At 37.1% G+C, this 27,802-nt stretch overlaps 2 protein-coding genes across 3 annotated transcripts in view; one reads left to right on the plus strand and one right to left on the minus strand.

Annotated features, from left to right (window-relative positions):
* The window catches only part of LOC136028801 (uncharacterized), a 55,156-nt gene extending 33,148 nt beyond the window's left edge, over positions 1-22,008 (minus strand). For both annotated transcript variants that reach the window (XM_065706706.1, XM_065706705.1), the window contains exons 1-2: positions 21,904-22,008; positions 19,031-19,075 (exon numbers count right to left, since the gene is read on the minus strand). In XM_065706706.1, the coding sequence (XP_065562778.1) occupies positions 19,031-19,075; positions 21,904-21,982 (124 nt within the window). In that variant the 5' untranslated portion in view covers positions 21,983-22,008. The remainder of the gene's footprint in view (positions 1-19,030; positions 19,076-21,903) is intronic.
* Positions 22,009-26,328: 4,320 nt separating this feature from the next.
* The window catches only part of LOC136028802 (uncharacterized), a 44,116-nt gene continuing 42,642 nt past the window's right edge, over positions 26,329-27,802 (plus strand). The window contains exon 1 of the mRNA XM_065706707.1: positions 26,329-26,459. Within this exon, the coding sequence (XP_065562779.1) occupies positions 26,372-26,459 (88 nt within the window). The 5' untranslated portion in view covers positions 26,329-26,371. The remainder of the gene's footprint in view (positions 26,460-27,802) is intronic.

The following is a 27,802-nucleotide window of genomic DNA, read 5'->3' on the forward strand; positions in this document are numbered from 1 at the left end:
AAAATACTTTAGCGTAAAGAGCAGGTATTTAGGAGGAGATGAACCCCTCATATGTGTATTAATTTCCATTCGTTTTGTTTTAATGCTGCTCCTTACTTTCAGTTGAAAAAACCTTTTCATATTTATCTTTTCATTGTTTTTGTTTTAAATAATATTAAAAAATCCTGCCCCCCTTCATGGAAATTCTCTCCTCCCATGACAAATTCCTCCGTGGAAAGATCCTCCCATGTAACCCCCTCCCCTCAACCTCCTCTCTATCCAAGAAAAAAATCCCCTGAAAACGTCTGTACACTTCCCAATAACCATTACTATATGTAAACACTGGTCAAATTTTGTAACTTGTAGCCCCTCCCCCGGGGACTGTGAGGGAGTAAGTCGTCCCCAAAGACATAACTATTAGGTTTTTCGACTATGCTGAACACAGTGGCTATCTCAGAATTTTGAACCGTTGACTTTGGGGAAAATGAGCATGGGAGGGGGTCTAGGTGCCCTCCAATATTTTGGTCACTTAAAAAGGGCACTAGAAATTTTAATTTCCGTTAGAATGAGCCCTCTTGCAACATTCTAGGACCATTATATCGATACAATCACCCCTAGGGAAAAAAAAACAAACAAAATAAACACGCACCCGGGATCGGTCTTCTGGCAAAAATTACGAAATTCCACATTTTTGCAGATAGGAGCTTGAAAAATTCTACAGTAGGGTTCTCTGATACGCTGAATAAGGTGGTCTGATTTTCGTTAAGATTCTAAGAGGTGTTTCCTCATAGAATCCTTTAATGGGTGTTTTTTTCTTCAGAAATTTTTCTCAGGCTCGTAACTTTTGATAGGTAAGACTAAATCTTTTGATATATCTATTAGTATCAAAATCCCAATTTTTTTAAAATTCCGTTTACTATTGAGCCGGATCGCTCCTTACTACAGTTTGTTACCACGAACCGTTTGATTGTGAAACGAACTGGCTATCATAAACAATATGTAGAACAATAGGGAAATATTTTATACAAGACAGTGGAATGTAACTTTAAATAAATATTTTAACCCTATATCCGAGGGTGTCCTCAGCAAAACAAAGGAAAAAGAAAAATCAAGAATATAAAAGAGCTCACATTAAAATACAATTAAACTGAATATATTTTAGTTTTAAAGATTGTATTTTAATTTGAGTTTTTTTTATATTCTTCGTTTTTCTTTTTCGTATGTTTTGCTTAGGACGGCCCTTCGATATAGGTTCAAAATATGCATTTCTAGCTGCATTCCACTGTCTTATAATATTTCCCTATTGTTCTACTTGTTGTTTATGACGGACAGGCAGTGTGGTGTTCGTCACTATTTACGAAATGGCTGTCTTACAATTTTGATCGGATGCACATGGAAGTCAAAAGGGTGTCAGTGAGGGGGGGGGGACTAGTTGCCCTCCATTAATTTTGACTCTTAAAAAGGAAATAGAGCTTCAAATATTCAATCAAATAAGCCTCCTCTTAAGTTCACAAAGCCACCCCTTCGATAAAAATCTTATATGTCCCTGGGGCATAACTTACAACCCTTGTTCCCAGAATCAGGGGGTTGTGTCAACCCTTAAGGCCTTGTTATGTGACCTTTGTACTGTTTTTCGACAAGTGGCTATTTCGAAATTTGCATCGGATACATTTGGGAAAATATACCGTAAGGGGAGGGGGCTAGTTGCCCTCCGATCATTTTGACTCTTAAAAAGGGCATTATAACTTCTGATTTCCAATCCAATGATCCCCCTCAGTAGTTCATATGACCACCTTTCCATTTAAATTTTATATGCCCCCGGGGCATAGCTTACAGCCCTTGTCCCGAGAGCTGTGGGGAGGGCTGTCATCTTCAAATACATAGTTACTGGACCTTTCAACTTCGTTTAGCAAAATGGCTATCTAAAAATTTTATTTGATGTGATTGGGGAAATACGGGCACGGGGGGGAAGCTGGTTGCCCTCTGTCACTTTTGACAATTAAAAAAAATCACTTGTCCTTTCAATTTCCAATTGAATGAGCCACTTCTGAAGTTTCTACGACAACTCCTTCTATACGAAGTTCCCTGGTCTAAAAGGAAAGAAAAAAAAACAACAATACATTGCGCCCACATCGCTCTTCACTTAGGCAGTGCTATTATGCTGCCTATGATAAGAAGTTTTTTTCAAATTCCTAAAAAGCATTAGCGTAAAAAGTGAGATTTTAAGGAAGCCCCCCCCCACATAAATAATAATTTCTGTTCGTTTTAAGTTGTAATGCTGCTTCTAACTTTTTTTTATATCTAATTAAACAGTTTGTTGTAACGAAATGTACGTAAGAAGCGATGCGGCTCAATAGTAACCGAAACTTTAAGAAACAGAGTCTTGACAAGAGTAGATCCGTCAAAAAAATTGAATTTTGATGCTGAATAAAAATATATAAATTTAATTAAGTTTTATTAATTAGCTCATTAACTATTTAAAAAGCTTTAGCGTGAAGAGCAAGCTGTTGACGAGGGACACAACCCCTAAATATACGGAATTATTTCTGTTTATTTTGAGTTTTAAAATTGCTCTTTATTTCTAATTTAAAATTCATTTTTTTTTCTAATTAAAGACAAAATGGACAAATAGAGAACAGAGCCTCAACTAGTGATAGCGAAAAAGTTAAAGCAAAATAAAGTAGAGAAAGTGTTGAAAGGCAAAATACATTAAAACACGAATTAAAGAGGCGTGAAGTGGAGGATATGGATAAAACTACCGAAGATCTGGAAAATGCAGCAAGACAGTATAACACTAAAATACTGTGTTGTCATATTTAAAAGTTGGAAAAGAGTATTCAATATGGACTAATCCAAGTTAAAGACAGGAAAGGGTCCACAAGCAGCGACAGCGAAATTGTTAAACCAATATAAAAAAGAGAAAGTGATGAAGTGCAAAATACATTGAAACACGAACTAACAAAGCGTGAAGTGGAGGTCATGGATAAAATTGCCGAAAATATGGAAGCTGCAGCCAGACGGCATAATACTAAAATGCTGCATTACCATTTTGAAAAGTTGAGAAGGAGCATTCAATATGGACTTGTCCCAAATAAAGACAGGAAAGGGACCACAAGTAGTGATAGCGAAAGTGTTAAAGCGATATAAAGTAGAGAAAGTATTGAAGCACAAAATACATTAAAACACAAATTAAAGAGGCGTAAATTGGATATCATGGTAAAATTGCCGATGATCAGGAAGATGCGGCAAGACGGCACATTGCTAAAATACTGTATTGTCATGTTGAAAAGTTGAGGAGGAGCATTCAATATGGACTTGTCCCAAATAAAGACAGGAAAGGGACCACAAGTAGTGATAGCGAAAGTGTTAAAGCGATATAAAGTAGAGAAAGTATTGAAGCACAAAATACATTAAAACACAAATTAAAGAGGCGTGAATTGGATATCATGGTAAAATTGCCGATGATCAGGAAGATGCGGCAAGACGGCACATTACTCAAATACTGTATTGTCATGTTGAAAAGTTGAGGAGGAGCATTCAATATGGACTTGTCCCAGTTAAAGACAGGAAAGGGACCACAAGTAGTAATAGCTAAAGTGTTAAAGCGATATAAAGTAGAGAAAGTGTTGACGCACAAAATACATTAAAATACAAATTAAGGAGGTGTGAAGTGGAGATCATGATAAAATTGCCGAAGATATTGAAGATGCAGCAAGACGGAATAGAGTGTATGATTTTCAGTAAATATTGGTCATGTTACTTATGATAAGAGGTTAACATTTGTAAATCCTTTGAAGATCATCTAAAATCTGTTCACACATAATCCTTATTATGAGCCTCCTAGCCAAAAGCGCCGCCACGAGTTTGAATTTTTCTCGATTCAACCCGAACTCTAGACTAAGTTTAAGTTAACTTTGTCTCAAGATTATTTCTAGACTAACAATTTTTAATATAAACAATATGTAACTATTTATATACATCATATCTGTAGATGCAACCAAATTATACTTGGTTATTAATATGCTTCTAGTGGTAGTGACTTCATTAATGTCGTTATCTTGTAGTTTTCTCCTCAGGTGGAAGCATCTAAAACATTTTTTTAAATGCTTTTTTGACATCCTAACAAAAGTGATCCAAAAACTGAATACATTACCATTTTATTGAGCTTTTGCCAACTATATCCTACTGAATAGTCGTTTTAGCTTTCTAGAATAAAGATTTAAAGCCCTGCAAATACAATGTTATTGCCGATGATTTTTTACGATAAAATTTTCCTTGCGAGTTTCAAACTTTATTGTTTTTCAATATACTGTCCAAAGAGAGTTTCAACTTTTATTTTCTAATATATTATTCGAATGAAGTCGTTTGATCTCCCTTAATATATGGTCCAACAGTATTCCTAGGCAAAGCCGTATCCAGGGGAGGGTGGGGTTACCGAGTTTGACACCCCACCCCTTATTTTTTTTTTGTCTGACCCGCAAAAAAACAATACATATAAGGAAAGTTTTGGTGCATTTTGTAAAATTGTCTTGTAACCACCGCCCCCCCCCCCGAGCCAAAAGTCCTGAATTCATTCTTTTTCTAGGATAATTTAGTATTTTTCAAATTCAGAAGAAAACAAATTGACTTCAGACCTACCCCCCCCCCCCTGTAATACTAACATACAAGTTCCTTCTGTTTTCCTATATTTGTTGCATAATACCCATTTTTGGTATTTTTCCTGATTTTGCCCCTCCTCTGAATGAAAGTCCTCTATGCGTGCCTTCCTCTAAACATTGAATACAATTTTTAAGTATTTACGAGTTAGAAAGATTTAACTCTAGATTAGCCCAATTATTCTTTTATCGATCAGTAACAATTGTTATTACTGATATGGAGCGCCCAGCAATATAATTGCCAAATTTTTATTGACAATATAATTAAGTGTCCCAACTTATCAACTTATCACGTAAGGTGGCTATCGGGGAGAGAGATTGGGAAGGGGTGTCAAGGGGGACTGGGACCCATGAAATAAAGCTAATCAGATGAAAAAACAACTGAAATCAGTGCAAGTGATATACTTTCGGGACATAAATACCTACTTTATTTGCCTTGATCTTACCATAATCTTGCTATCAAAAGGTTCCCAGTAATGAACTGTAAGTAAGAGCGAAACGGCTTAATTGTAACTGAAAATCGAAAAAACAGAATTTTGATATCAAAAGATATATAAAAATTCCACTTATTATGCTGATTACAACCATATAAGATTCATTAAGCTTAATGTTATCCATCAAAGTTACGCGCCTGAGAAAATTTCCCTGATTTTCAAATAAGAGGGAAACACTTCCTAAAAGTCAAGGGGTCTTAATGACATCATTAAGATCTCTGTGCAGATCTTATGATGTGATGCGATCTGAAATGGTCTTATGATGAATCTGGTGGTGGGATCCTATTGTGGAAGTTTCAAGCTCCCGTGGAAGCTGATAGGAGGGTTTGTTGCCCTCCTATTAATTTTGACGTTTAGCATCTGCCATAGAACTTACAAATGACAATTGAATAAGCCCCCTCCAAAGCTTATACGACCAACCCTTCCATATTAAGTGCCTCTTGGAAATAATAAACAAACAAAAATTATGATATTGAATCCTTTTGGCTCTTATCTATAGGATTTAAAGATATTCGTAAAGCTTTCAATTTCCCTTCTAATGAACATCCGGAACTATCCAAGGAGAATGGGGGGGAAATTACCCGGAGAATTTTCTGTGAGGGTGTATTATCCACGGGATATTTTCCACGGGGTATTTTCAATGGGGTGGGTAGGTAACCGTCGCATCCCAGAAAACCCGTTATCAAAGAACATTCAATAAAGGCTTAAAATTGTAATAAAAACTTATGAGATTTATGGGGATTTTCCCAATTGTCCTTAATTTAATCAATTCTATGCTTCAACGTTGTTTAATTTGGTAAAACCTGAATATAAACTTATAATCTTGATTGTAAAATATGCCATTTTCAATGGATTGTTACTTCCACTGACATTAGCTGTTATGATTTATTACACACGTCACTCTATCAATAAATCCTACAGACAATTACCTTGTGACAGCCTAGTGGATATGACTGGGCCTCTCAACTGAGAACGCTCTGGTTCGCTCCCTACTGTCACAAGGAAAGTCATTGATAATTTTTCATTAAATAATTTTTTTTTATTTTTTTTGCAACGAATTTGGTAAACTTCGTTAGCAATAACCATGAGGTATTGTTTGGACCGTACTCGCACAAGAATTGAGCGATTTTTTCTTTGAAAATTTTAAAATTGCTGCCAAACACTTTATTTTTCCCCATAAGATAAGACATAGCCGAAAACTTCATAAGTAGCCTAAACTGAAAGAAGCAGAGTCTTGATAATAATGAACACAAGAAACGAATCAAATTTTGATGCTTAGTTAAAATGTATAAAATTCCTCAAGTTTAATGTGACCCATCAAAAGCTGCGTGCCTGAAAAAATTTCCCTGATTTTCTAAAAAGGGGATAACTCCCCAAAAAGTCAATGGATCCTAATGAAAATCAGAAATTAAATAAAAAAAATAATTTTTTTTAACTGAAAATAAGGACCGACATTAAAACTTATAACGAGCAGAAATTAACCCGTATATGAAAGGGGCTGTTCCCTCTTCAACGCCCCGCTTTTTACGCTAAAGTTTGACTCTTTCTCTCAACTCTACTTTTTAAAACAGTAAAAACTTTAGCGTAACGACCAAGGCGTTGAAGAGGGAACAGCCCTTTTCATATACGGGGTAGTTTCTGCTCGTTTTAAGTTTTAATGTCGCTCCTTACTTTCAGTTAAAAAAAACTTTTTTTTTAATTTAATGGGTTCCGCCTTTCCACAGATGAATAATTAAAGCAGAATTTGCATATTTATTTATTTGGCTAAATGGCTTTCCCATAGTTTCGATCGAATGATTTTGAGAAAAAGGAGGGGGGAGGAGGCCCAGTTGCCCTCCTATTTTTGGGTACTTAAAAAGGCAACTAGAACTTTTAGTTTTTTACGAACGTTTTCATTAGTAAAAGATATACGTAACTTAACAATTAGCTTACGTAACAAACTTCTATATTCGGTTGTTTTTACTACGTATATGAGAGGGTTCGCCCACTCGTCAATACCTCACTCTTTACACTAAAGCATAAATTTTGTCCCCTGAATCACAATGGCCGTAGAATAAACAGTTGAAATTACTAAAAATGTTTTAGCGTAAAGACTGAGGTATTAGGAGGAGGTGAACCCCTTGCATGCGTAATATAATCTGTTCGTTTTATGTTTTAGTGCTACTCCTTACTTTTAGTTGAAAAAACTTTTTCATATTTATTTTTCCATTGTTTTTTTTTTTAAATAATGCTAGAAAATCTGCACCCCCTTCATGGAAATCTTCTTCCCTCATTACAAATTCTGGAAAGTTCCCCCACATAACCCCCTCTTCTCAACCCTCCTCCCAACCAAAAAATCCCCCTGAAAACATCTATAGACTTCCCAATAACCATTACTTTATGCAAACACTGGTCAAAGTTTGTAACTTGCAGCCCCTCTCACGGGGACTGTGGGGGAGTAAGTCGTCCTCAAAAGCATAGTTATAAGGTATAACTATGCTGAATAAAATGGCGATCTCGGAATTCTGATCCGACGACTTTGGGAAAAAATGAGCGTGGGAGGGGGCCTAGGTGCCCTCCAATTTTTGGTCACTTAAAAAGAGCACTAAAACTGTTCATTTCCGTTCGAATGAGTCCTCTCGAAAAATTCTAGGACCACTGGGTCGATACAATCACCCCTGGGAAAAAGAAAAAAAAACTAAAGAAAACAAACAAATAAACACGCATCCGTGATTTGTGTTCTGGCAAAAAAAATACAAAATTCCACATTTTTGTAGATAGGAACTTGGAACTTGTACAGCAGGTTTCTCTGATATGCTGAATCTGATGGTTTAATTTTCGTTAGGATTCTATAACTTTTAGGGGGTGTTCCCCCTATTTCCTAAAATTGGGCAAATTTTCTCAGGCTCGTAACTTTTGATGGGTAAGACAAAACTTGATGAAACTTACATATTTAAAATCAACATTAAAATGCAATTCTTCTTATGTAACTATTAGTATCAAAATTCCATTTTTTAGAGTTTTGGCTACTATTGGGCCGGGTCGCTCCTTACTACTACAGTTCGTTACCACGAACTGTTTGATCACAGCATCAGCTTCAGCGTATCCGAGAAGCCTATTGTAAAAGTTTCAAGCTCTCATATGCAAAAATATGGAATTTGTATTTTCCATCAAAAGAAAAATTGCGGATGCTTGTTCATTTATTTTAGTTATTCTTTTTATTCGTTTGTTTCCGCCAGGGGTGATTGGATCGAACCAATAGCCCTAGAACGTCAGGAAAGGACTCATTCGAACATAAATTAAAAGTTATTGTGCCCATTTTAAATCACCAAAAAGATTAAAGGACAACTAGCCTCCTTTTTTACGACTTTTTTTTTATTAGTATTACTTTATCTTTGCAGACTTGTGATTTTTACACGTGGAAATTTTATGGGGAATTGTCCAGGGGGGGATTTTTACCGAGTTGGAGTTGTCTAGAGCATTGTTCCGTAGGGGAAATTCCACGGAAGAAATTTACCATGGGGAAATTTTCCACGGGATAAATTCTAAGGAGAGAATTTTCTACTAGGGGGCAGGCTATTTATGAGAAAACTTTTCTCATAACTTAAAATCTTTTAAATGAAAGTGCGATAAGACAAATTTTCACCTGGAACCGTCTGCAAGAAATTTTTCGGAAGGAACTTTCAGCTAGAATACTAAAATACTGTGTTGTTATGTTAAAAGTTGAGTAAGAGTAGTCAATATGAACTTGTCCCAGTTAAAGACAGGAGAGAGACCACAAGTAGTGATAGCGAAAGTGTTAAAGCGATATAAAGTACAGAAAGTGTTGAAGTAAAAAATGCATTAAAATACGAATTAAGGAGGTGTGAAGGGGAGGTCATGGATAAAATAGCCAAAGATCTGGTAGATCCAGAAGGACTGCATAATTCTAAACTGCTCTATTGTCATGTTGAAAATTTGAGGAGGAATAGTCAGTATGGACTTACCCCAGGTAAAGACAGGAAAGGGACCACAAGTAGTAATAGCTAAAGTTTTAAAGTGATATAAAGTAGAGAAAGTGTTGACGTACAAAATACATTAAAACAAGAATTAAGGAGGTGTGAAGGGGAGGTTGCAGTAATGCTTGCTTACAAATTGCTTAGTGTGCGCATTGTTTATTTACCCCCAGCTTATTGCTTAGTGTGCGCATTGTTTATTTACCCCCAGCTTATTGTTGTTATTTTTTATAGGTGCTTCTGTTTTGAATAAATAGATTTCAAGCAATCCGACGCAAATACTACAGAGGTGTCAGAAGTGGGATGGATGCAGAAACACTTAGAATCAACTGGAGCTTGGATAATCTAGAATCCGAATGGACAAAATTTGAAAACCATGCTAAGTTAATGATCATTGGACCACTTGCCGGAAAGACAGCAAAACAGCGATGTGCATATCTTCCCATCTGGGCAGGCGAACAAGGGAGAGAAATCTTCAGCACATTTGACCTAACTGAGGCTGAAAAAGAAGACGTTGATACACACTTCACAAAATTCAGAGAATATGCAGCCCCAAAGAAAAATCAAGTCTTCTCACGATACATCTTCCAAAAGCATGACCAAAAGCAGGAGAGCATAGACAAATACATTACTGATTTGAAAATCCTAGTGAAACCATGCGGTTACACAGACAAAGACGAAATGCTAAGAGACAGAATAGTGGGCGGAGTGGCCAATCCCAAAATACGTGAGAAACTCCTCTCGGTAGGAGACACCCTATCCCTGAAACAAACAGTAAACATTTGTAGAGCATTCGAAACAACCCAAGCACAGCTGAAAACCTTCGAAGGCAGAGAAATCAAGCAGGAAATCGATTCCATTGCCAAAAGTCGGCCACACCCCAAGTCCAAGAAACCAAAATGCTACTTCTGCGGGGGAACATACTCACAGAACCATATTTACCCAGCGAAGGGGAAGAGTTGCTGAAAATGCAGGAAGCCAAACCACTTCGCAAAGGTTTGAAGAAGTGCAGAAAAGAAATCTGTACATACTGTGGAGGACGGTGAAGCAATATCTAAAACAGCAGACGACACAGACGAAGTGTTCCTGTACACAATACAGAACAGCACTAGAGAAGATGAAGCATTTGCCAAATTATCCATTGAGGGGCAAATGTGTATAAAATTCAAAGTCGACACAGGAGCACAGGTGAACGTGCCACCAGTCCAGTATTACAATAAATTGCCAATAAAACCCAACCTGATGAAAGGCAGCCACAAACTGACAAGCTACTGTGATCAGCTATCCCCTATGCGGGAATCAGTCACCTGACCTGCCGATACAAAGATGGAAAGACACAGTCACATTCATTCTACATTTTCAGGTCGAACCCAACTCCAATCGTGGGTCTAAAAACCTGCAAAGATCTTGAGCTGATCAAGCTGATATTAAACATCCAAAAGAAGGCGGGACGACTAGTGCTTACTCCAAATTGGTTAAATGAGTACAAGGACATGTTTGAAGGAATTGGAAACCTGGAAAACAAATGCGAGATCCACCTAAAAGAAAAAGCTGCCCCTACGGTTTACCCTGCGAGAAAAGTACCTTTAGCAATGAAATAGAAACTTAAGGACGAGCTTGACAGACTATAAGCCCTAAACATAATTGGAATAGTCAGCGAGCCAAATGACTGGGTAAACGGCATGGTCATGGTCGAAAAGAAGGACGGAAGCGTCCGCCTACGTATAGACCCCGTGGATCTCAACAAAGCAATCCGACGACCGCATTACCCAATCCCCACGTTTGAAGACGCAACAGAGGACTTACACGGCATATCAACCGTAAGCAAGCTTGACGTCCGGTCAGGCTACTGGATACTGCCGCTAACCTAACGGTCATCATTCTACACAACGTTTAGCACCGTTTTTGGAAGATACAGATGGAAAAGATACCCATTCGGTCTTGTGTCAGCACAGGATGAATTTCAGCGTCAAATGGACAAGCTATTCGAAGGGTTGGAAGGCATCGGCATCCTCATCGACGACATCCTCGTATACGGAAAAAGTCAAGAAGAGCACGACAATAGGCTCCGTGCAGTCCTTAAGCGCGCCAGGGAGAAAGGAGTGAGATTCAATAGGGAAAAATGCACATTCGGAATGGAACAAGTAAATTACTTTGGTCACATCATCAGCAAAGAAGGAATTAAACCAGACCCCGAAAAACTCAACGCCATCGAAAAAATGCCAAGTCCAACAACCAAGGAAGAACTCCAAACCCTTCTGGGTATGCTCAACTTTCAATCCCGATACATCCCCAGTCTCTTATCCAGAAACAAGACCCTAAGACACCTCATACAAGAAGTAAAGTTCGAGTGGAAACCGTATCACGAAGAATGCTTCAGCGCCATCAAGCGGTCAATCACTGACAATCTAGCCTTCTTTGACCACAGCAGCCGCACAGTTGACTTGAAAGTCGACGCATCGAAGCACAGACTAGGGGCAGAGATCTCAACCAATGGAAACATTTGTGGCTACGCATCCAGAGCTCTCAACTCGAAACTCGAAACTCGCAACTCGAAAATGAAATGTACGCAATTGAGTATGGATTGAAACATTTCCATCATTACATTTACGGGCGAAAAGTAACAGTCACTACCGACCATAGACCACTGGAAACCATCCTGTCAAAACCTTTACACCAAGAACCCACACAGCTGCAGAGAATGATGATCCAAACTCTGCCATATGACTTGGAAGTCATCTACAGCCCAGGTTCCGACATACCCGTAACTGACGCGCTCTCGCGACTACACCTCCCCGACACCGACTTCCAGATGCAGAGAGACATCGAAGCTTATGTTCACTCAGTAATGAAGACACTGCCCGTAAGCGACAGCCAACTCAGGAAAATCCGTCAACTGACAGAACATGATAAACAACTCAGTACTCTTCAGTCTGTCATACAGCATGGTTGGCCATCGACTCGAAAAAAATGTTCCTTTGAAGCATCAGCATTCTGGAACATAAGAAGTGAGCTGGTAGAAGTCGACGAAATTGTTTTCAAAGGCCAGAGAATCATCATACCCAAGACGAGGAACTCTTATCCAGCTACACGCAGCACACCTCGGCATTGAAAAAACAAAGCAACGCGCGAGGATGCAGGTATACTGGCCAGGCATGAACGCCGACATCGAATCCTTCGTCGGACAATGCGAAATATGTGCCTGCCATCCCCTGAACAACCAGAGAGAACCACTCATCAACACATAAATACCATCACTACCATGTCAACATGTAGGAATAGACTTATTCGAATGGGAAAAAGCCCAATTCCTTACCACGGTTGACTACTACAGCCGTTATTTCGAATTTGATCGACTTCAGAACCAAACATCAGCAACAATCATTGGCAAACTCAAGACTCACTTCGCACGCTTCGGGATACCACAGCAGATGACATCAGACAACGGTGCTCAACTCTTCTCGCGTGAATTCAACGAATTTGCTCAAACTTGGGGAATTGAACTCAAGACCTCAAGCCCAATATATCCCAAGGCAAATGGACTCGTCGAGAAATCCTTGCAAACATGTAAAAGAATCCTGTCAAAATCAAAGGATAGCGGTAACGACCCGTACATAGCTCTCCTAGAGTACCGTAACAGTCCGGTAGACAACCTCGCCTTACCCGCACAGCTTCTACAGAGTCGACAGCTTAGATCCTCCCTACCCTCTACGTACCAATACCTGAAACCAAAGGTTGTCACCAAGTCGGATTTCCTCCATAGTCGAAACGTCATGCAGAGACGCCAGAAATCCCATCATGACAAATCTGCGAAGCCCCTTCCCGAACTTGAGGTTGGAGACTCTGTTTTCATCTAACGAAAACCGAATGACACATGGACTAAGGGAAAGATAACCGCACGCCATAGCAACCCGCGGTCCTACATTGTCAAAACAACTAATGGCTCAAGACTAAGAAGGAACATAATTCACATATTCAGACAACCAGCCCCGCACCGCCACCCATACACTACTGGCATGACCACCCACAGTGCCGATGATCCCCAAACACCCCACATTGAAAGTGAGCAGATAACAAAAAACGTCACCAGCGAAAGTGAGAAAATCCCAGCCCTACCACCCCCTTCGACAGTCACTGGATCGTTCCCGGTGGAAATTACGTAAGCAAGGCCTACCTCAGCTTAGCCTACCTCAGTAGGGCCAACCGCGGTAGACACATCACCTGTCAGGGACACCATATACTCGCGGCCGGTGACCACCAGCCGCACACCACGACGCACCAGAAGCGGGCGTGTCGTAAAGCCCCCAACGCGACCCGACATGTGACCTCGCAAGCACTATCTTCAAAAGAAGAAGGAAGATGCAGTAATGCTTGCTTACAAATTGCTAAGTGTGCGCATTGTTTATTTATCCCCAGCTTATTGTTGTTATTTTTTATAGGTGCTTGGGTTTTGAATAAATAGACTTCAAGCAATCCGTTGCGAATACTACAGAGGTCATGGATAAAATAGCCAAAGATCTGGAAGATCCAGAAAGACTGCATAATACTAACCTGCTCTATTGTCATGTTGAAAATTTGAGGAGGAGTAGTCAGTATGGACCTATCCCAGGTAAAGACAGAAAAGGGACCACTTGTAGTGATAGCGAAAGTGTTAAAGTGATATACAGTAGAGAAAATGTTGACATACAAAATACATTAAAACACGAATTAAAAAGGACTGAAATTGAGGTTATGGATAAAATTGCCGAAGATCTGGAAGATGCAGCATTACAGAATAATACTATAGTGCTGTAGTGTTGTGTTGAAAACTTGAGGGGGAGAAGTCAATATGGACTTGTCCCAGGTAAAGACAGAAAAGGGACCACAAGTAGTGATAGTGAAAATGTTAAAGCGATATAAAGTAGAGAAAGTGTTGACGTACAATACAGATTAAAACACGAATTAAGGAGGACTAAAATGGAGGTCATGGATAAGATTGCCAAGGATCTGGAAGATTCAGAAAAAAGGCATAATACTAAAATATTATATTGTCATTTTCAAAAGTTGAAGAGGGGTAGTCAATATGGACTTGTCCCAGTTAAAGACAAGAAAGGGGCTCCAGTGTGATATAAGTGATATAAAGTAGAGAAAGTGTTGATGTACAAAACAGATTAAAACACGAGTTAAGGAAGACTGAAATGGAGGCCATGGATAAAATTGCCAATTCAGCAACACGGTATAGGACTAAAATGCTTTATTGTCATGTTCAAAATTTGAGGAGGAGCAGTCAAAATGGACTAGTCCCAGTTAAAGACAGGAAAGGGACTCCAAGTAGAGATAGCGAAAGTGCTTAAGCGATATAATGTAGAGAAAGGGTTGGCGTACAAAATACATTAAAACACAAATTAAGGAGGACTGAAATGGAGGTCATGGGTAAAATTGCCGAATATCTGGAAGATGGAGCAAGACGCCATGAAAAGTAGAAGAGGAGTAGTCAATATCGACTAGTCCCAGTTAAAGACAGGAAAGGGACGCCAAGTAGTGATAGCGAAAGTGTTGAAGCGATATAAAGTGGAGAAAGTGTTGTCCTACAAAATATATTAAAACACGAACAAAGGAGGACTGAAATGGATGTCATGGATAAAATTGCCAAAGATCTGGAAGATGCAGCAAGACGGCATAATAAAATACTAAAATAAAATAATAAATAATAAAATAAAATACTGTATTGTCACGTTGAAAAGTTGAAGAGGAGTAGTCATATGGACTCGTGTCAGCTAAACAGAGGAAAGGGACCAAAGTAGTGATAAACGAAATGGTAAAGAGGGATGGGCAGAACATTTTGGGATTGTTTGAAACAGTGATGTAGTTTTTGAGAATGGTTTAGAAAACAATAAAATATTTTTTTGGTGAAGGAAGATTTATTTTGCGATAAGTTAAAGTTATTTATTGTTTAATAAAGTAGAATTGAAAGCAAGATTAAAACTTTAGTGTAAAGAGTGGGACGTTGAGGGAGGAGCAGCCCCTTTCATACACGGAGTAATTTCTGTTCGGTTTACGTTTTAATGTTGCTCCTTACTTTCAGTTAAAAAAAACTTGTTTTTTTATTTAATACATACAGTAATGATTATTGGGAAGTGTACGGACGTTTTCAGGGGATATTTTTGGTTTGGACGGGTGAGAAGTTGAGGGGGGTACGTGGGAAGATCTTTCCATGGAGAAATTTGTCATGGGGGGAGAGAATTTCAATGAAGGGGGCGCAGGATGTTCTAGCATTATTTAAAAAAATGAAAAAAATTAATATGAAAAGTTTTTTCAACTGAAAGTAAGGAGCAGCATTAAAACTTATAACGAACAGATACGCATATGATGCGTTCACCTACTCGTAATACCTCACTCTTTACGCTGAAGTATTTTTAGTAATTTTAACTGTTTATTTTACGGCTTTTGTGATTCACTGGTCATTCTAAGGAATTGGGAGAAAATTTCAGCTTTAGTTTAAAGAGGAAGGTATTGACAAGGGGGTGAACCCCCTCATATACATAATAGTAACATACGAATATAGTAGTTGGTTACGTAAGTTAATTCGTAAGCTACGTATATACTTTACTAATGAAAACGTTCGTATATAATTAAAATTTCTAGTTGCCTTTTTAAGTAATCAAAAAATTGGATGGCAACTAGGCATCCTCCCCCACTTCTTTTCTTCTCAGAATCTTCGAATTAAAACTATGAGAAAGCCATTTAGCAAAAAAAAATAATAATATGCAAATTTCATTTTAATTATTTATGTACGGAGAGCCAAATCTAAACATGCAATAATTCAAAAACGTTCAGAAATTAAATAAAAAAAAGTTTTTTTAACTGAAAGTAAGGAGCGACAATAAAACTTAAAACGCACAGAAATTACTCCGCATATTAAAAGGGACTTTTCCTCCTCAACTCCCCGGTCTTTACGCTAAAGTTTTTCACTGTTTTAAAAAGTAGAGTAAAGAGAAAGAGTAAAACTTTAGCGTAAAGAGAGGGGCGTTGAGGAGGAAAAGCATCTTTCATATATGGATTAATTTCTGTTCGTTTTATGTTTTAGTGTCGCTCCTTACTTTCAGTTAAAAAAAACTTTTTTTTATTTAATCAAGGAGGCACACTCGTGCCTCTTTAAAGAGGCGAACCACGGCAATGTTAAGCGATCTTCAGTTCCAGTGGTCGAAGAGGGATGGGGAGGGATTCATTTCGTAGCCCGAGCTCCAACTAAGAAACCTGCTAAATTTCATCCCCTTCCGACTTTTCCTTCATGGAGAAAATCTGGCCGAAAATTTCGAACCCCCACCCCAACCCCCCTTTAACGTTGTCTGATCGGGCTGAAATTCACAAGTTAAGGTCAAGTACAAGTACCAAGTACCCAGGAAGCTTATCCGCGAAATTTCAGCTCGATCCGATAACTCCTTCCCTGTTTTCCAGAAACCACGCATAGCCACTTAATGTTCATGTTCTCCCTTTGTTTCTTTTTCGCCACGCCTACAGGTCACAGCCGACATCGGATCTGGGTGTACGAAGACTCATTTGACGCGGAATTCTCCGAGTAATTTTGCTTGAAAGTTTCGTCGGAAAATCTTAACCCCCGATTTTCTAGCTTAGAAAAACCCCATTTCCCTATAAGAGCCCATGTTAAGTTTTTTGTTGTTAAAAGTTACGAATTTCAACATCAAGTACATCAAAATCATCACCTCGACATGGTGAGACTGACTGAAAGCTTCAAAAAATTCTGTCTTAATCCGTAAAATTTTTATTTGAGAAAAATGACAGAAATCCTTTTTTTTCTGCCACGCCTACAGGTCACAGCCGACATTGGATCTGGGTGTACGAAGACTCATTTGACGCGGAATTCTCCGAGTAATTATCCTGGAAAGTTTCGTCGGAAAATCTTAACCCCCCGATTTTCTAGCTTAGAAAAACCCATTTCCCCATTGAAGGTAAAATTTTCTCTTATAATAACATCACTTGTTTGAAAAATTCTTACACTAACAGCAGCTTGGCGCAGCGGAAGCGTGCTGAGCCCATAACCCAGAGGTTGGTGGATCGAAACCGCTAGCTGCTAACTTTTTAAAATTTGTAAAATTAGGTAATTTTGTCAGTTTGAATTTATTTATACAGAAAGGGAGAAAATAAACATGGAAACATGTGATCAGAATTACATACTGGAATGTTCACAAGAATTTATACTGAAGCGGGGGTAAGGCTTGATGGAAGCAAGTTAAAAGAACCATTTAAATTGATTTCCTAATTGAAGCCGTTGGTGAAATTTTCTATTGTAATAACTTGTTTGATAACAAGCATAACAGCAGCTTGGCGCAGCGGAAGGGCGCTGGGCCCATAAACCGGAGGCGGGTGGGTAAAAACCACTAGCTGCTAAATTTTTAATTAAGCTGCTAAACTATTAAAATTATCAAAATTAGATAATTTTGTTAGTTTGAATTTATTGATACAGAAAGCGAGAAAATAAACATGGAAAATTATTATTAAATTACATCCACCATGGATTGTAGAAAAACGTACGGAAATATTATGAAAAAAACTTCATTTTCTTAAGGAGTTAAAGAGTCTGCGTCCCAAAGTCGAACCTTAAAACGTACAGGAATTAGGAGAGGCAGTTGGGGGGCTGCCGCCCCCCAAACCCCCCGCCTTTAAAGACCCGCCTTTTGTACAGGTTTTTTGTTGTGGGGGGCTCGCGCCCCCCTCTTGGCTTCGAAAAGGCCCTCTTTTAATTAACAAAACAAAAAACCTGTACAAAAGAGTCTTTAAAAGCGGGGGGTTTGGGGGGTGGCAGTCCCCCAACTGCCTCTCCTAATTCCTGTACGTTTTAAGGTTCGACTTTGGGACGCAGCCTCTTTAACTCTTTAAGAAAACGAAGTTTTTTTCATATTATCAGAATATAAATTCTCTTTTTTCAATGAAAAAGGCTAATCAGCAGGAGACAAACTTCGGCATGAACTCATTTGGCACTTAGCAAGTGTGGTCTGTCTACCTTCATAAGATTATCGCTTTGTTCTCTTTCCGCATTAACATTAATTAGACATTAGTGAAACACAGTTATATAAACGAAGTTGAAGTTTCAGCACCAAGAGATTTATTGCTTTGTGTTCAAGTTTAAAACCAAAGAAAATAATTAATTCCGAAGCTGAAGATGAAAAGTTAGAGTTTGTTAAGCAAATAGACAGGGGTGTTTTTTACTTATTTATATATTTTTTTTCACATGTAATGTAGAAGCTGAGCCAGTCAACCAAGGTAATATGAATTTTGTACGAATGGCCAATCACAGAGATGCCGAAATTCAAAATTTTAGCGTAAGATACTGGCCTAAAGAACAACTGGTATTCCTCCCTACTATTCCCTACTGTTCATTGTAGTTCCTCGTCGTAGTTTTTCGATCAGGGCAGTAGATGTGTAATGTAAAGAATAATAATTGTTTTTATTAATAAAGTACCGTATCGTAACTAAAATTTGTACACACAGCTTTAGATTTCAGTTTTACATTTTTTAAGACTAGGAAAATAGGAGTCTTATGTTGAGTTTTTTTTCTTTTTGTTATCCCTAATAAGGTGTTTAATATTTGAAAGAATTAGCTGATGTGTATGGCCATAGTAGTAATTTTACATGCTTTATTAGTTCAAAATGACGGGACTCAAATTCGTACAATTTTTCTGTGGCTTCACTTTTGAAATTACAGTTTCGCTGTTCAAGAAAAAAATAAATAAAAAAGTTAATTTCGGCATCACAGAGATGACGATATTCTAGGAACTTGAACAATCAATCAGCAATCCAAGAATTGACAAAGATATAATTTTCTGAATAATTCGATAAATTATGGATTACGTTTTTTTGCCTATTTATTGGTGCTGAATCTTTATTTTGCTTAATCTTGTTAAGCAAAATAGTTTGGATTGATACTCACGTTGATACCGCTGCAAATAGCCACATTTCATGGGTTTTCTTCCACCTAGAAAAGGTAATTGTTAGAAACGTCACTTTCAGAAAATTACTGTACTAATTTGGTGTTTTCGCCAAAGCTAGAAAAAGAAACACTGAAATAAACACGAATATAAACAAACACCACCAAGAAACACAGACTCTAATTGCAAAAAATGTTGAAAATTCCGTAAAAATAAATAATCAGGTTCTTTCTTTTTCCTGGCTAAGAATTTGAGAGTGCAACAACAAGTAAAAACAACAAAATACAAAAAGGATGGGTTATTTTGCTGCCCTTTCTGACATATGCTTAAAGAATAAAATGAATGGTTCATTAAAAGTGACAATTCAAGAGGGATACATATCCTCCAAAGCTACATATCCTAGAGCATAAAGTCGACGTTTTAGTTGATTGGTCCTTGTTTTTACAGGGACAAGCAGCAATTCTGTTGTTCACCCTTGCAGCAGTGCGGATCAATTCCTTGGCCCCATAATGCTAGGCAGATGATTAATCCACTGTACTACCAAGGTGGATTGGGCCTTCGGTCTACCTACCACCAGGCAAGTGGACCGTAAAAAATGGCACATGGCGGCTACAGGACAAAAAGAGAAAAAAAAATCGGAAAATTGATTTTCAATATTTACTGTATTAAGTTCGTAGAATATGGAAAAATCTAACACTATATCATTCAGATAAGGTTGATCATTAGTCCTGATTTTCATATGTTTTTGTCAATAAGCTCATAGAAAATAGCAATAAGGAATCTTAAAAGGCATGATTTGAACTACTAGACAGTAGGCCTGTATAAAAATGGACTTTTAAGCCGTTCGTCAGCCTTGAAAAAAAAGTTTTCACTTTTTTTTTGTCAAAAAAAAGTTTTTTTCAACTGAAACTAAGAAGCAACATTAAAACTTAAAACAAACAAGAAATTATTACGCATATGAGGGGGCTTCCTCCTTCCTCAACACCTCGTTCATTATGCTAAAGTTTGAATTTTGTCCCAATTCTTTAAGAACGACTCCTGAAACTCAAGTCCCGTTTCATTAGAACAATAAGAATGTTTTTAAAAAGTACTAAGAAACTTGAGCTTAAAGAGCGATTTGTTGAGGAGGAAGAGTGGCTAGGGGTATTTTGGAAACAATATCAGGAAATATTTACCAGGCATTGAATTAAATCGATATATGCTAAGCGTATGCGGGTGGTCAAAAGGGCTTGTTAGCAGTATGGCAGGAATGGCTTTTAGTCCGTCAATACCTCACTCTTTAAGTTAAAGTTCAAAAAATTTTTTCCAGTTCTTTAAGAATGGCCTCTAAATCCCAAAGACCGTTTAAATAGAATATATAGCCCTTTGGACGTACTAAAAAACTTTAGCGTAAAGAGCAAGGTATTGACGGGGGGGGGCCGTCATACACGTAGAAATTTCTGTTCGTTTTAAGCTTCAATGTTGCTGCTTACTTTCAGTTGAAAAGCTTTTTTCTAATTTCTGATCGTTTTTAAATAGTCCTGTGAAATCCGGCACCCCCTTCATGGGAAATTCTCTTCCCCCACGAAAAACTCATCCGTGGAAAGATTCTCCCACGTAACCCTCTTCCCTGATCCCCACCAGAACCACCCCCAGAATGTCTGTATACTTTCCAATAATCAATAATATATGTAAACAATGGGCAAAGTTAATAACTTGAAGCCCTTACCACAGGGACTGTGGGGGATTAAGTTGCCCTTAAAGACATAGTTATTAGATTTTTTGACTATGCTGAACAAAATGGCTATCTTTAAATTTTGATCCGGTGACTTTGGGAAAAAATGAGCGTTAGAGGGGGCCTAGTTGTCCTCCAAGTTTAAGTTACTTAAAAAGGACACTAGAACTTTTAATTTCCGTTCGAATGAGCCCTCTCGCAACATTCTAGGACCGATGGGTAGATACAATCACCCCTAAAAAAAAAACAACAACAAAAGAAATAAACACGTATCCGTGATCTTTATTCTGGCCAAAAATTCAAAATTCCATATTTATAGGGTTCTCTGATACGCTGGATGTAATGCTGTGATTTCATTAAGATTTTATTATTTTTAGGGGGTGTTTCCCCTTTTTTAGAAAATAAGGCACATATTCCCAGGCTCGTAACTTTTGATGAATAAGACTAAACTTGATGAAACTTATATATTTAAAATCAGCATAAAAATGCGATTCCGTTTTTTAGAGTTTTGGTTTTTATTGAACCGGGTCGCTACTTACTGTAGTTCGTTACCACGAACGGTTTGAAACATGCTCTAAGATACATAACTTTTGTTCTGTTTTCACTTGCTCAATTGAGGGGGTTTAGACAAGCAGACCTCTTATATCGATGAATTCTGTGCACGTGCACCACTTAATTAATCATAATTAATTATTAATTAATCATTAAATCATTAATTAATCATGCACGTGATTACGTGCACCACTTGATTAATCATAGTCATCTATCTCCTAATCGTGAAAATAGGACTATAGTTCCAGCAATGTTGTCAAGGGCATATTTAGCAAAAAATTGCAAATCTAATTTGGAAACATTGCTTTGATAATAAATTTTTAGCATAATGGGTATTATTCCATAACAGTGAACTATTTTAGTGTAACAGATCAAGCATTTACTAGTATTGGCTAGTACTGAGAAAGGGGGGAAGGGGTCTGAGCTCAGAAATCATAAGTGTTTACGATTATCACTACCATACCTGTAATTTTTATGTAGTCCATCGTTTTTTGAAACATTGCTTTATCCAAGGATTACTTTCTTGGATACGAATATACGGGTCTTGTTTTATAATAAACGTTACAATATTTTATGGATAAATTAATAACTAAGGATAAAAATTAATACCTCTTAATGCCGGATCATTTGCTACATCACTGTCAAAGCTCTCATTTGTCTTCACAATTTCATCAGCAGCACCCTTCATGCCTAGAGAAGCTTATAAAAGACACTAAACTGGAAGGACCATCCTCATTTTTATCTATGTCAAATTTAGTTTCACATTCAGACAATGCGCGCGAAAGGTCGATAGAGGGGATTGGAAAACATAGGGGCTGTAGAGGTATGTAATAGGAGAAACTTTTATTCTAATTCTAAAACAGACTTTTATTCTAATTTAAAAAGAATCCTTTTGAATGGCTATTGTGTATCCTAGAAGCTCTTTTTGTACATTAAAATTAGTCTTTAGAGCAAAGTCCTCTGGTGGCACCGTGGGCTGATGTTGGCTGGAGATACATGGTAATTGGTTTGATCCCAAGTGCTACAGGGCTGATACAAAGATTTTTGCTGTCAATAAGCATCTTTATTCAAGAAATGAAATGTATATGATTTATTTTAAAGTCACTGTCAATGTCTTCTGAACCTTTCATCTTTAGTTCTTTGGATCAAACTCAATAACCCTTTCCCAATAAAAAAAATTATGTGTAGCAGTAGGCAACTTGCATAACTTTCAGCTTTTGTCCGCAGATCTATGGGGCGCTATGTCTTCCCAGGGGCACAATTTTTATGCTTTTCGACTATTTTTAACGAAATGTCAGTCACACAGTTATATCGTATGTCTTAAGAGGAGAAAAGCTTAAAAGAACATGGTAGATGGTTTGGTACCCTCCCCCTTAGGGACAATCAAGTAAAGAACAAACCCTAGTCCATAGCTACTGTAAATTTAGAAAAAAAACAGGATTTTGATTTAGTGTTTTCCTTTGTTTTCACTGAGAGCGGGTGAGTGGGGTTCTCGAGCAAAAAATCTACAAAATATCCTTCCTCTTTTTGCTGGGTGTAATTGTCCTCGTTTTTCATTTTTTTCAAAGATGTTTTTTTTTGTCAATTCTTATATCTACGTTCTTTTTCTTAGCAACAAAACAAAATGTAAAAACTAAATTTACCGTCGTTTTCGATGAAAACTTCATCGTCATCTAAAATTAAATTAAAAAAAAAGTTTTTTTTAACTGAAAGTAAGGAGAAACATTAAAACTTGAAACGAACAGAAATTCGTAAGCATATTAGGGGGGGGGATCACTCCCTCGTCAATAGTTCGCTCTTTACTCTAAAGTTCGAATTTTGTCCCAATTCTTTAAGATTGACTCCTGAATCGCAAAGGCCATGTAATTAGAATAAATAGTTCTTTCAAAACAACTAAAAAAAATTGTCGTAAAGAGAAAGGTATTGACGAGGGGGGGACCCCCTCATATTCATAATAATTTCTGTTCGTTTTAAGTTTTAATGTTGCTCCTTACTTTCAAGTAAGGGGTTCCAGATCCAACGGTCTTGTCTCTAAGTTTCCGACATATTTTTTTGTCAGCATATATTTTTTGTCGCTTGAATGCCTCAATAACTACGGCAAACCCCTCCTACTGCTGCCATCTATTCTATCTTAATAATAATGTTTACTAAGATCATCCCATTCCTCTATTGGTCTAATCAGACGCATACGGGGTGTATTTTTAAAAGAAATTGATCTTAGTAGCCTCTCAAAGTGTCCTTCAATATAAGCATGCCCAATAGGGGTGTACTTTTCATCAAAATTGGTCTTCGTTATCCAGACGACGCCGCATGGGGGTTGCATTATCCTATGACTTCCCCGAAATCCAGGAGGTACCATGTGGGTATGGCATTTTCCTATGGCTTCCCCATAGTCGTGAAGGCACTTAATCGGTTGCTATCGAAACATTTTTTTTTTTTTTTTTTTTTTTAAATAAAATTTTTTTTTTTTTTTTTTTATATTTTATATAAAAACTTTTTTTTATTTTTTTCAACCTTTCTGTCACATCGTTGAAAGACACGCTGTATACTTGTAACAAAAAAAACTATTATGATTTTTTTCGGAATATGAAATGAAAATGGTATACGTATACGTATACCAAATACGTATAATGAATACGGTATACGTATGTTTGTTCTCTTTAGATAAACAAATTTTGCAGTGATATTTTTTCAGGATTTAGATTTTTTTTCTCCGGACTTTTAAAGCTTATAAATAGCTTATAAATTTTTGAAGCATAAATGAAATGAGTGGTTTTACGCTCGTTTTTTATTAAAGTGAGCAAAGTGGACAGACAAAAAACATAGAGAATAATTTTGCTTGTTACCTGTTACTCGTTGAATCTTAATGATCAATTTCAATGATTTGGTTATTCCGCAAATTCTTTCTAGTGTGCTTTCAAAATTACAAGCCTGAGTCAAATATTTATCTTGCCACTGTCTGGCTAGTTTATCTGCCCTGAACGTCCCACGAGGATGGCTGGGACTAAGTCAGTAAGTAAGCAATTGATCAAGGATTTCTCTACTTTGTTACAGACTAGACTTGGATCATGTATATCGTCAGATTTGTAAGTTAGAAACAAGCTTGAACCAAACAATTACTTGACGATTGGTTTATTTTGCAAACTTTTTTTTTCAAACAAACAGTGTCCTGGTGCGGGGTAATTATGGGTTTTAGACTGCTCATAATTCTTGCTGTGTCTTTGAATCACTATGTCCTCCAATATACTTTAAAATATTTAAAAAAATTTTGTCGGTACGCCACAGGGCACTTTAACACTGATACATCATGTCAATTAATTTGAAGCATTGCTTCAGATGAAAATCCACCCTGTAGCAACGATTTTAATGCAATCAAATGAAGCAATTAATAACTAATTGTTCTTAATTATTTTTGTGTCCTTGAATAATTATATCCTCAAATATATTTTTAAGTTTTTTGTAGGTGTGCCACAGGACATTTTAACACCGATTTCTCATTTCAATTAATAAGCCGTGTTGATTCAGATGAAAACCCATCCTGAAGCAACGAATTAAGTGCAATCAAATGAAGCAATCAAGAAATAGTGGCTCATAATTATTTTTTTGTCCTTGAATCATTATATTCTCAAATATATTTAGAAATGTTTTGAAATATATTTTTTTAGCTGCGCCACAGGGTACTTTAACACCGATGTGAGTTAAAATTGGTCCACAAAACCTCTACCTTTTCTAAAAACCGCACAGTTCTTCTCTTAAAACTTTGTCTACAACATCTCTCAGTCTAAAAAGTATCATATTACTAAGTAATTTGCTACCTACAGAGACATGACTAATGCCTCGATAATTACCACACTCACTCTTATCACCTTTCGTATATAGTGGTTTTATTAAGGTTTTCCTAAAATTGTTAGGTTTCTTCCCCTTGTTAAATATTATATTCATAATCATCAGTAACTTATTTCTAAACTCAGATGCACCATATTTCAGAAACCCATTTATAACGCTATCAGCACCTGGAGCCTTATCATTTTTCAATCCTTTTCACCTTGTGGTGCGCCTACAAAAAAATATTGCTAAGTGTTTTGTAATACATTTGAGGATATAGTGATTCAAGGACAAAAAAAGAATTATGTCCAATTAATTCTCGATTGCTTCATTTGATTGCAATTAATTCGTTGCTTCAGGATGGGTTTTCATCTGAATCAACACGGCCTTTTAATTGAAATGAGAAATCGGTGTTAAAATGTCCTGTGGCACACCTACAAAAAAACTTAAAAATACATTTGAGGATATAATTATTCAAGGACACAAAAATAATTAAGAACAATTAGTTATTAATTGCTTCATTTGATTGCAATTAATTCATTGCTTCAGAATGGATTTTCATCTGAGGCAACACTGCTTATTAATTGACTTATACACACACACACACACACAAACACACACACACACACACACACACACACACACACACACACACACACACACACACACACACACACACACACACACACACACACACACACACACACACACATATATACATATATATATATATATATATATATATATATATATATATATATATATATATATATATATATATATATATATATATACATATATATATACATATATATATATATATATATATATATATATATATATATATATATATATATATATATATATATATATGTCATTAAATTATCGTTTATGCGTCGTCGAGCTCACAAAGAATCAAATTTATATTTTTATCTAAATCACTTTCTTAAAAATCCGCTTTTTTTAAGAAATTGCTTCGCAGCATTGAAGAAGTAAATTTTAAATACAAACCTATTTAAACACTCTATTACATTGGTAGCTGTCTTAAAAACAGCGACTCCAGCTTAAAAGCTTTCTCAAGAAAATTAAAAACAAGCTTTCTAATCAGATTTCTTCTATTTTCTATGGATAGTATTGACAGTCTTTATGGGACTGGGCTTGCGTTGGAGAAACTTTCTAACGAGAATTTTGAAACAAGGGAACGAGATCAGTGCTGGGAGACTAAAGCTTCGGCTAAAGTCGTTTTGGTAGGATGCAAAACGGGACAATGGCTGTTTGCACAGGAACCTATACTTCTAATTATTCAGAAAAATGTACAAAACAAATTCTACCAACTAAAGGTTAGTTAATGTATGCTTTAATCATAAAAACAACAGTTATGTTAGGGGGTTATTTCTGGTTGTTATTTTACCTTTTAGTTTTACCTAAAATATTAGACCACTTCCCATGTTGTATATGCTACTACATTCTCGTACTTTCTGGCTTTTCAGCAGTCGTATGTATTTTTTAGGCTAGTAGTGTGCTACCAAGTTTAATAACAACGACCATCGATTTGGCTAGTTTTTTTTTCTTTTCAGGCTGGTAATGTATTAGTTGTGTCTGTACTAGATTTGAAAACCTTTGTCCGTGAAGACAGGAGTTCAAGTCCTTGTGTCACTCGTCGTTTGGTTAGAAACGGGGTTAATGGCGTGACTCTGTTAGCTCAGTCAGAGTCGACCCAGCTCTGGATGGGTACCTGCAGAGTTCTTGGGAAGGTAAACAGGAAGGGTGTGCGAAAGTACGGTAGTAGTAGTAGTAGTAGTAGTAATAGCAGTAGTAGTAGTAGTAGTAGTAGTAGTAGTATTAGTAGTAGTAGTAGTGGTAGTAGTAGTAGTAGTAGTAGTAGTACTAATACTACTACTGCTCTCCCTATTACTGCTACTATTACTACTACTACTCCTACTCCTAATGGTACTACTACTGCAACTCCTACTGCTTCTACTAGTACTACTGCTACAACTAATACTACTACTACTATTACTACTACTGCTACTACTACTACTACTACTACTACTACTACTACTACTACTACTGCTACTACTACTACTACTACTACTACTACTACTGCTACTACTACTACTACTACTACTGCTACTGCTACTGCTACTACTACTACTTCTACTACTACAACTACTAATGCTACTATTATTACTACTACTACTACTACTACTACTACTACTACTACTACTACTACTACTACTACTACTACTACTACTACTACTACTACTGCTACTGCTACTGCTACTACTACTACTTCTACTACTACAACTACTAATGCTACTATTATTATTACTACTACTACTGCTACTACTACTACTACTACTACTACTACTACTACTACTACTACTACTACTACTACTACTACTACTACTACTACTACTACTACTACTACTACTACTACTACTACTACTATTATCTTGGTCCATAAGGACAGGAGTTCAATTCCTTATGTCACTCGTTGTTTGGTTAGGGATGAGGCCAATGGCGTGACTCTATTAGCTCAGTCAGAGTCTACCCAGCTCTAGATGGGTCGAAAATGGGTCTGCAGGTCAAGAACTCCAGACCTTTAGAGTTTCTTGGGAAGGTAAACAGGAAGGGTGTGTGAAATTGCGGTATGGCTGGCCTCCAGACCGAATTGCACTTC

This window comes from Artemia franciscana, chromosome 7 (assembly GCF_032884065.1).
Source record: "Artemia franciscana chromosome 7, ASM3288406v1, whole genome shotgun sequence".
Lineage (NCBI taxonomy): Eukaryota > Metazoa > Arthropoda > Branchiopoda > Anostraca > Artemiidae > Artemia > Artemia franciscana.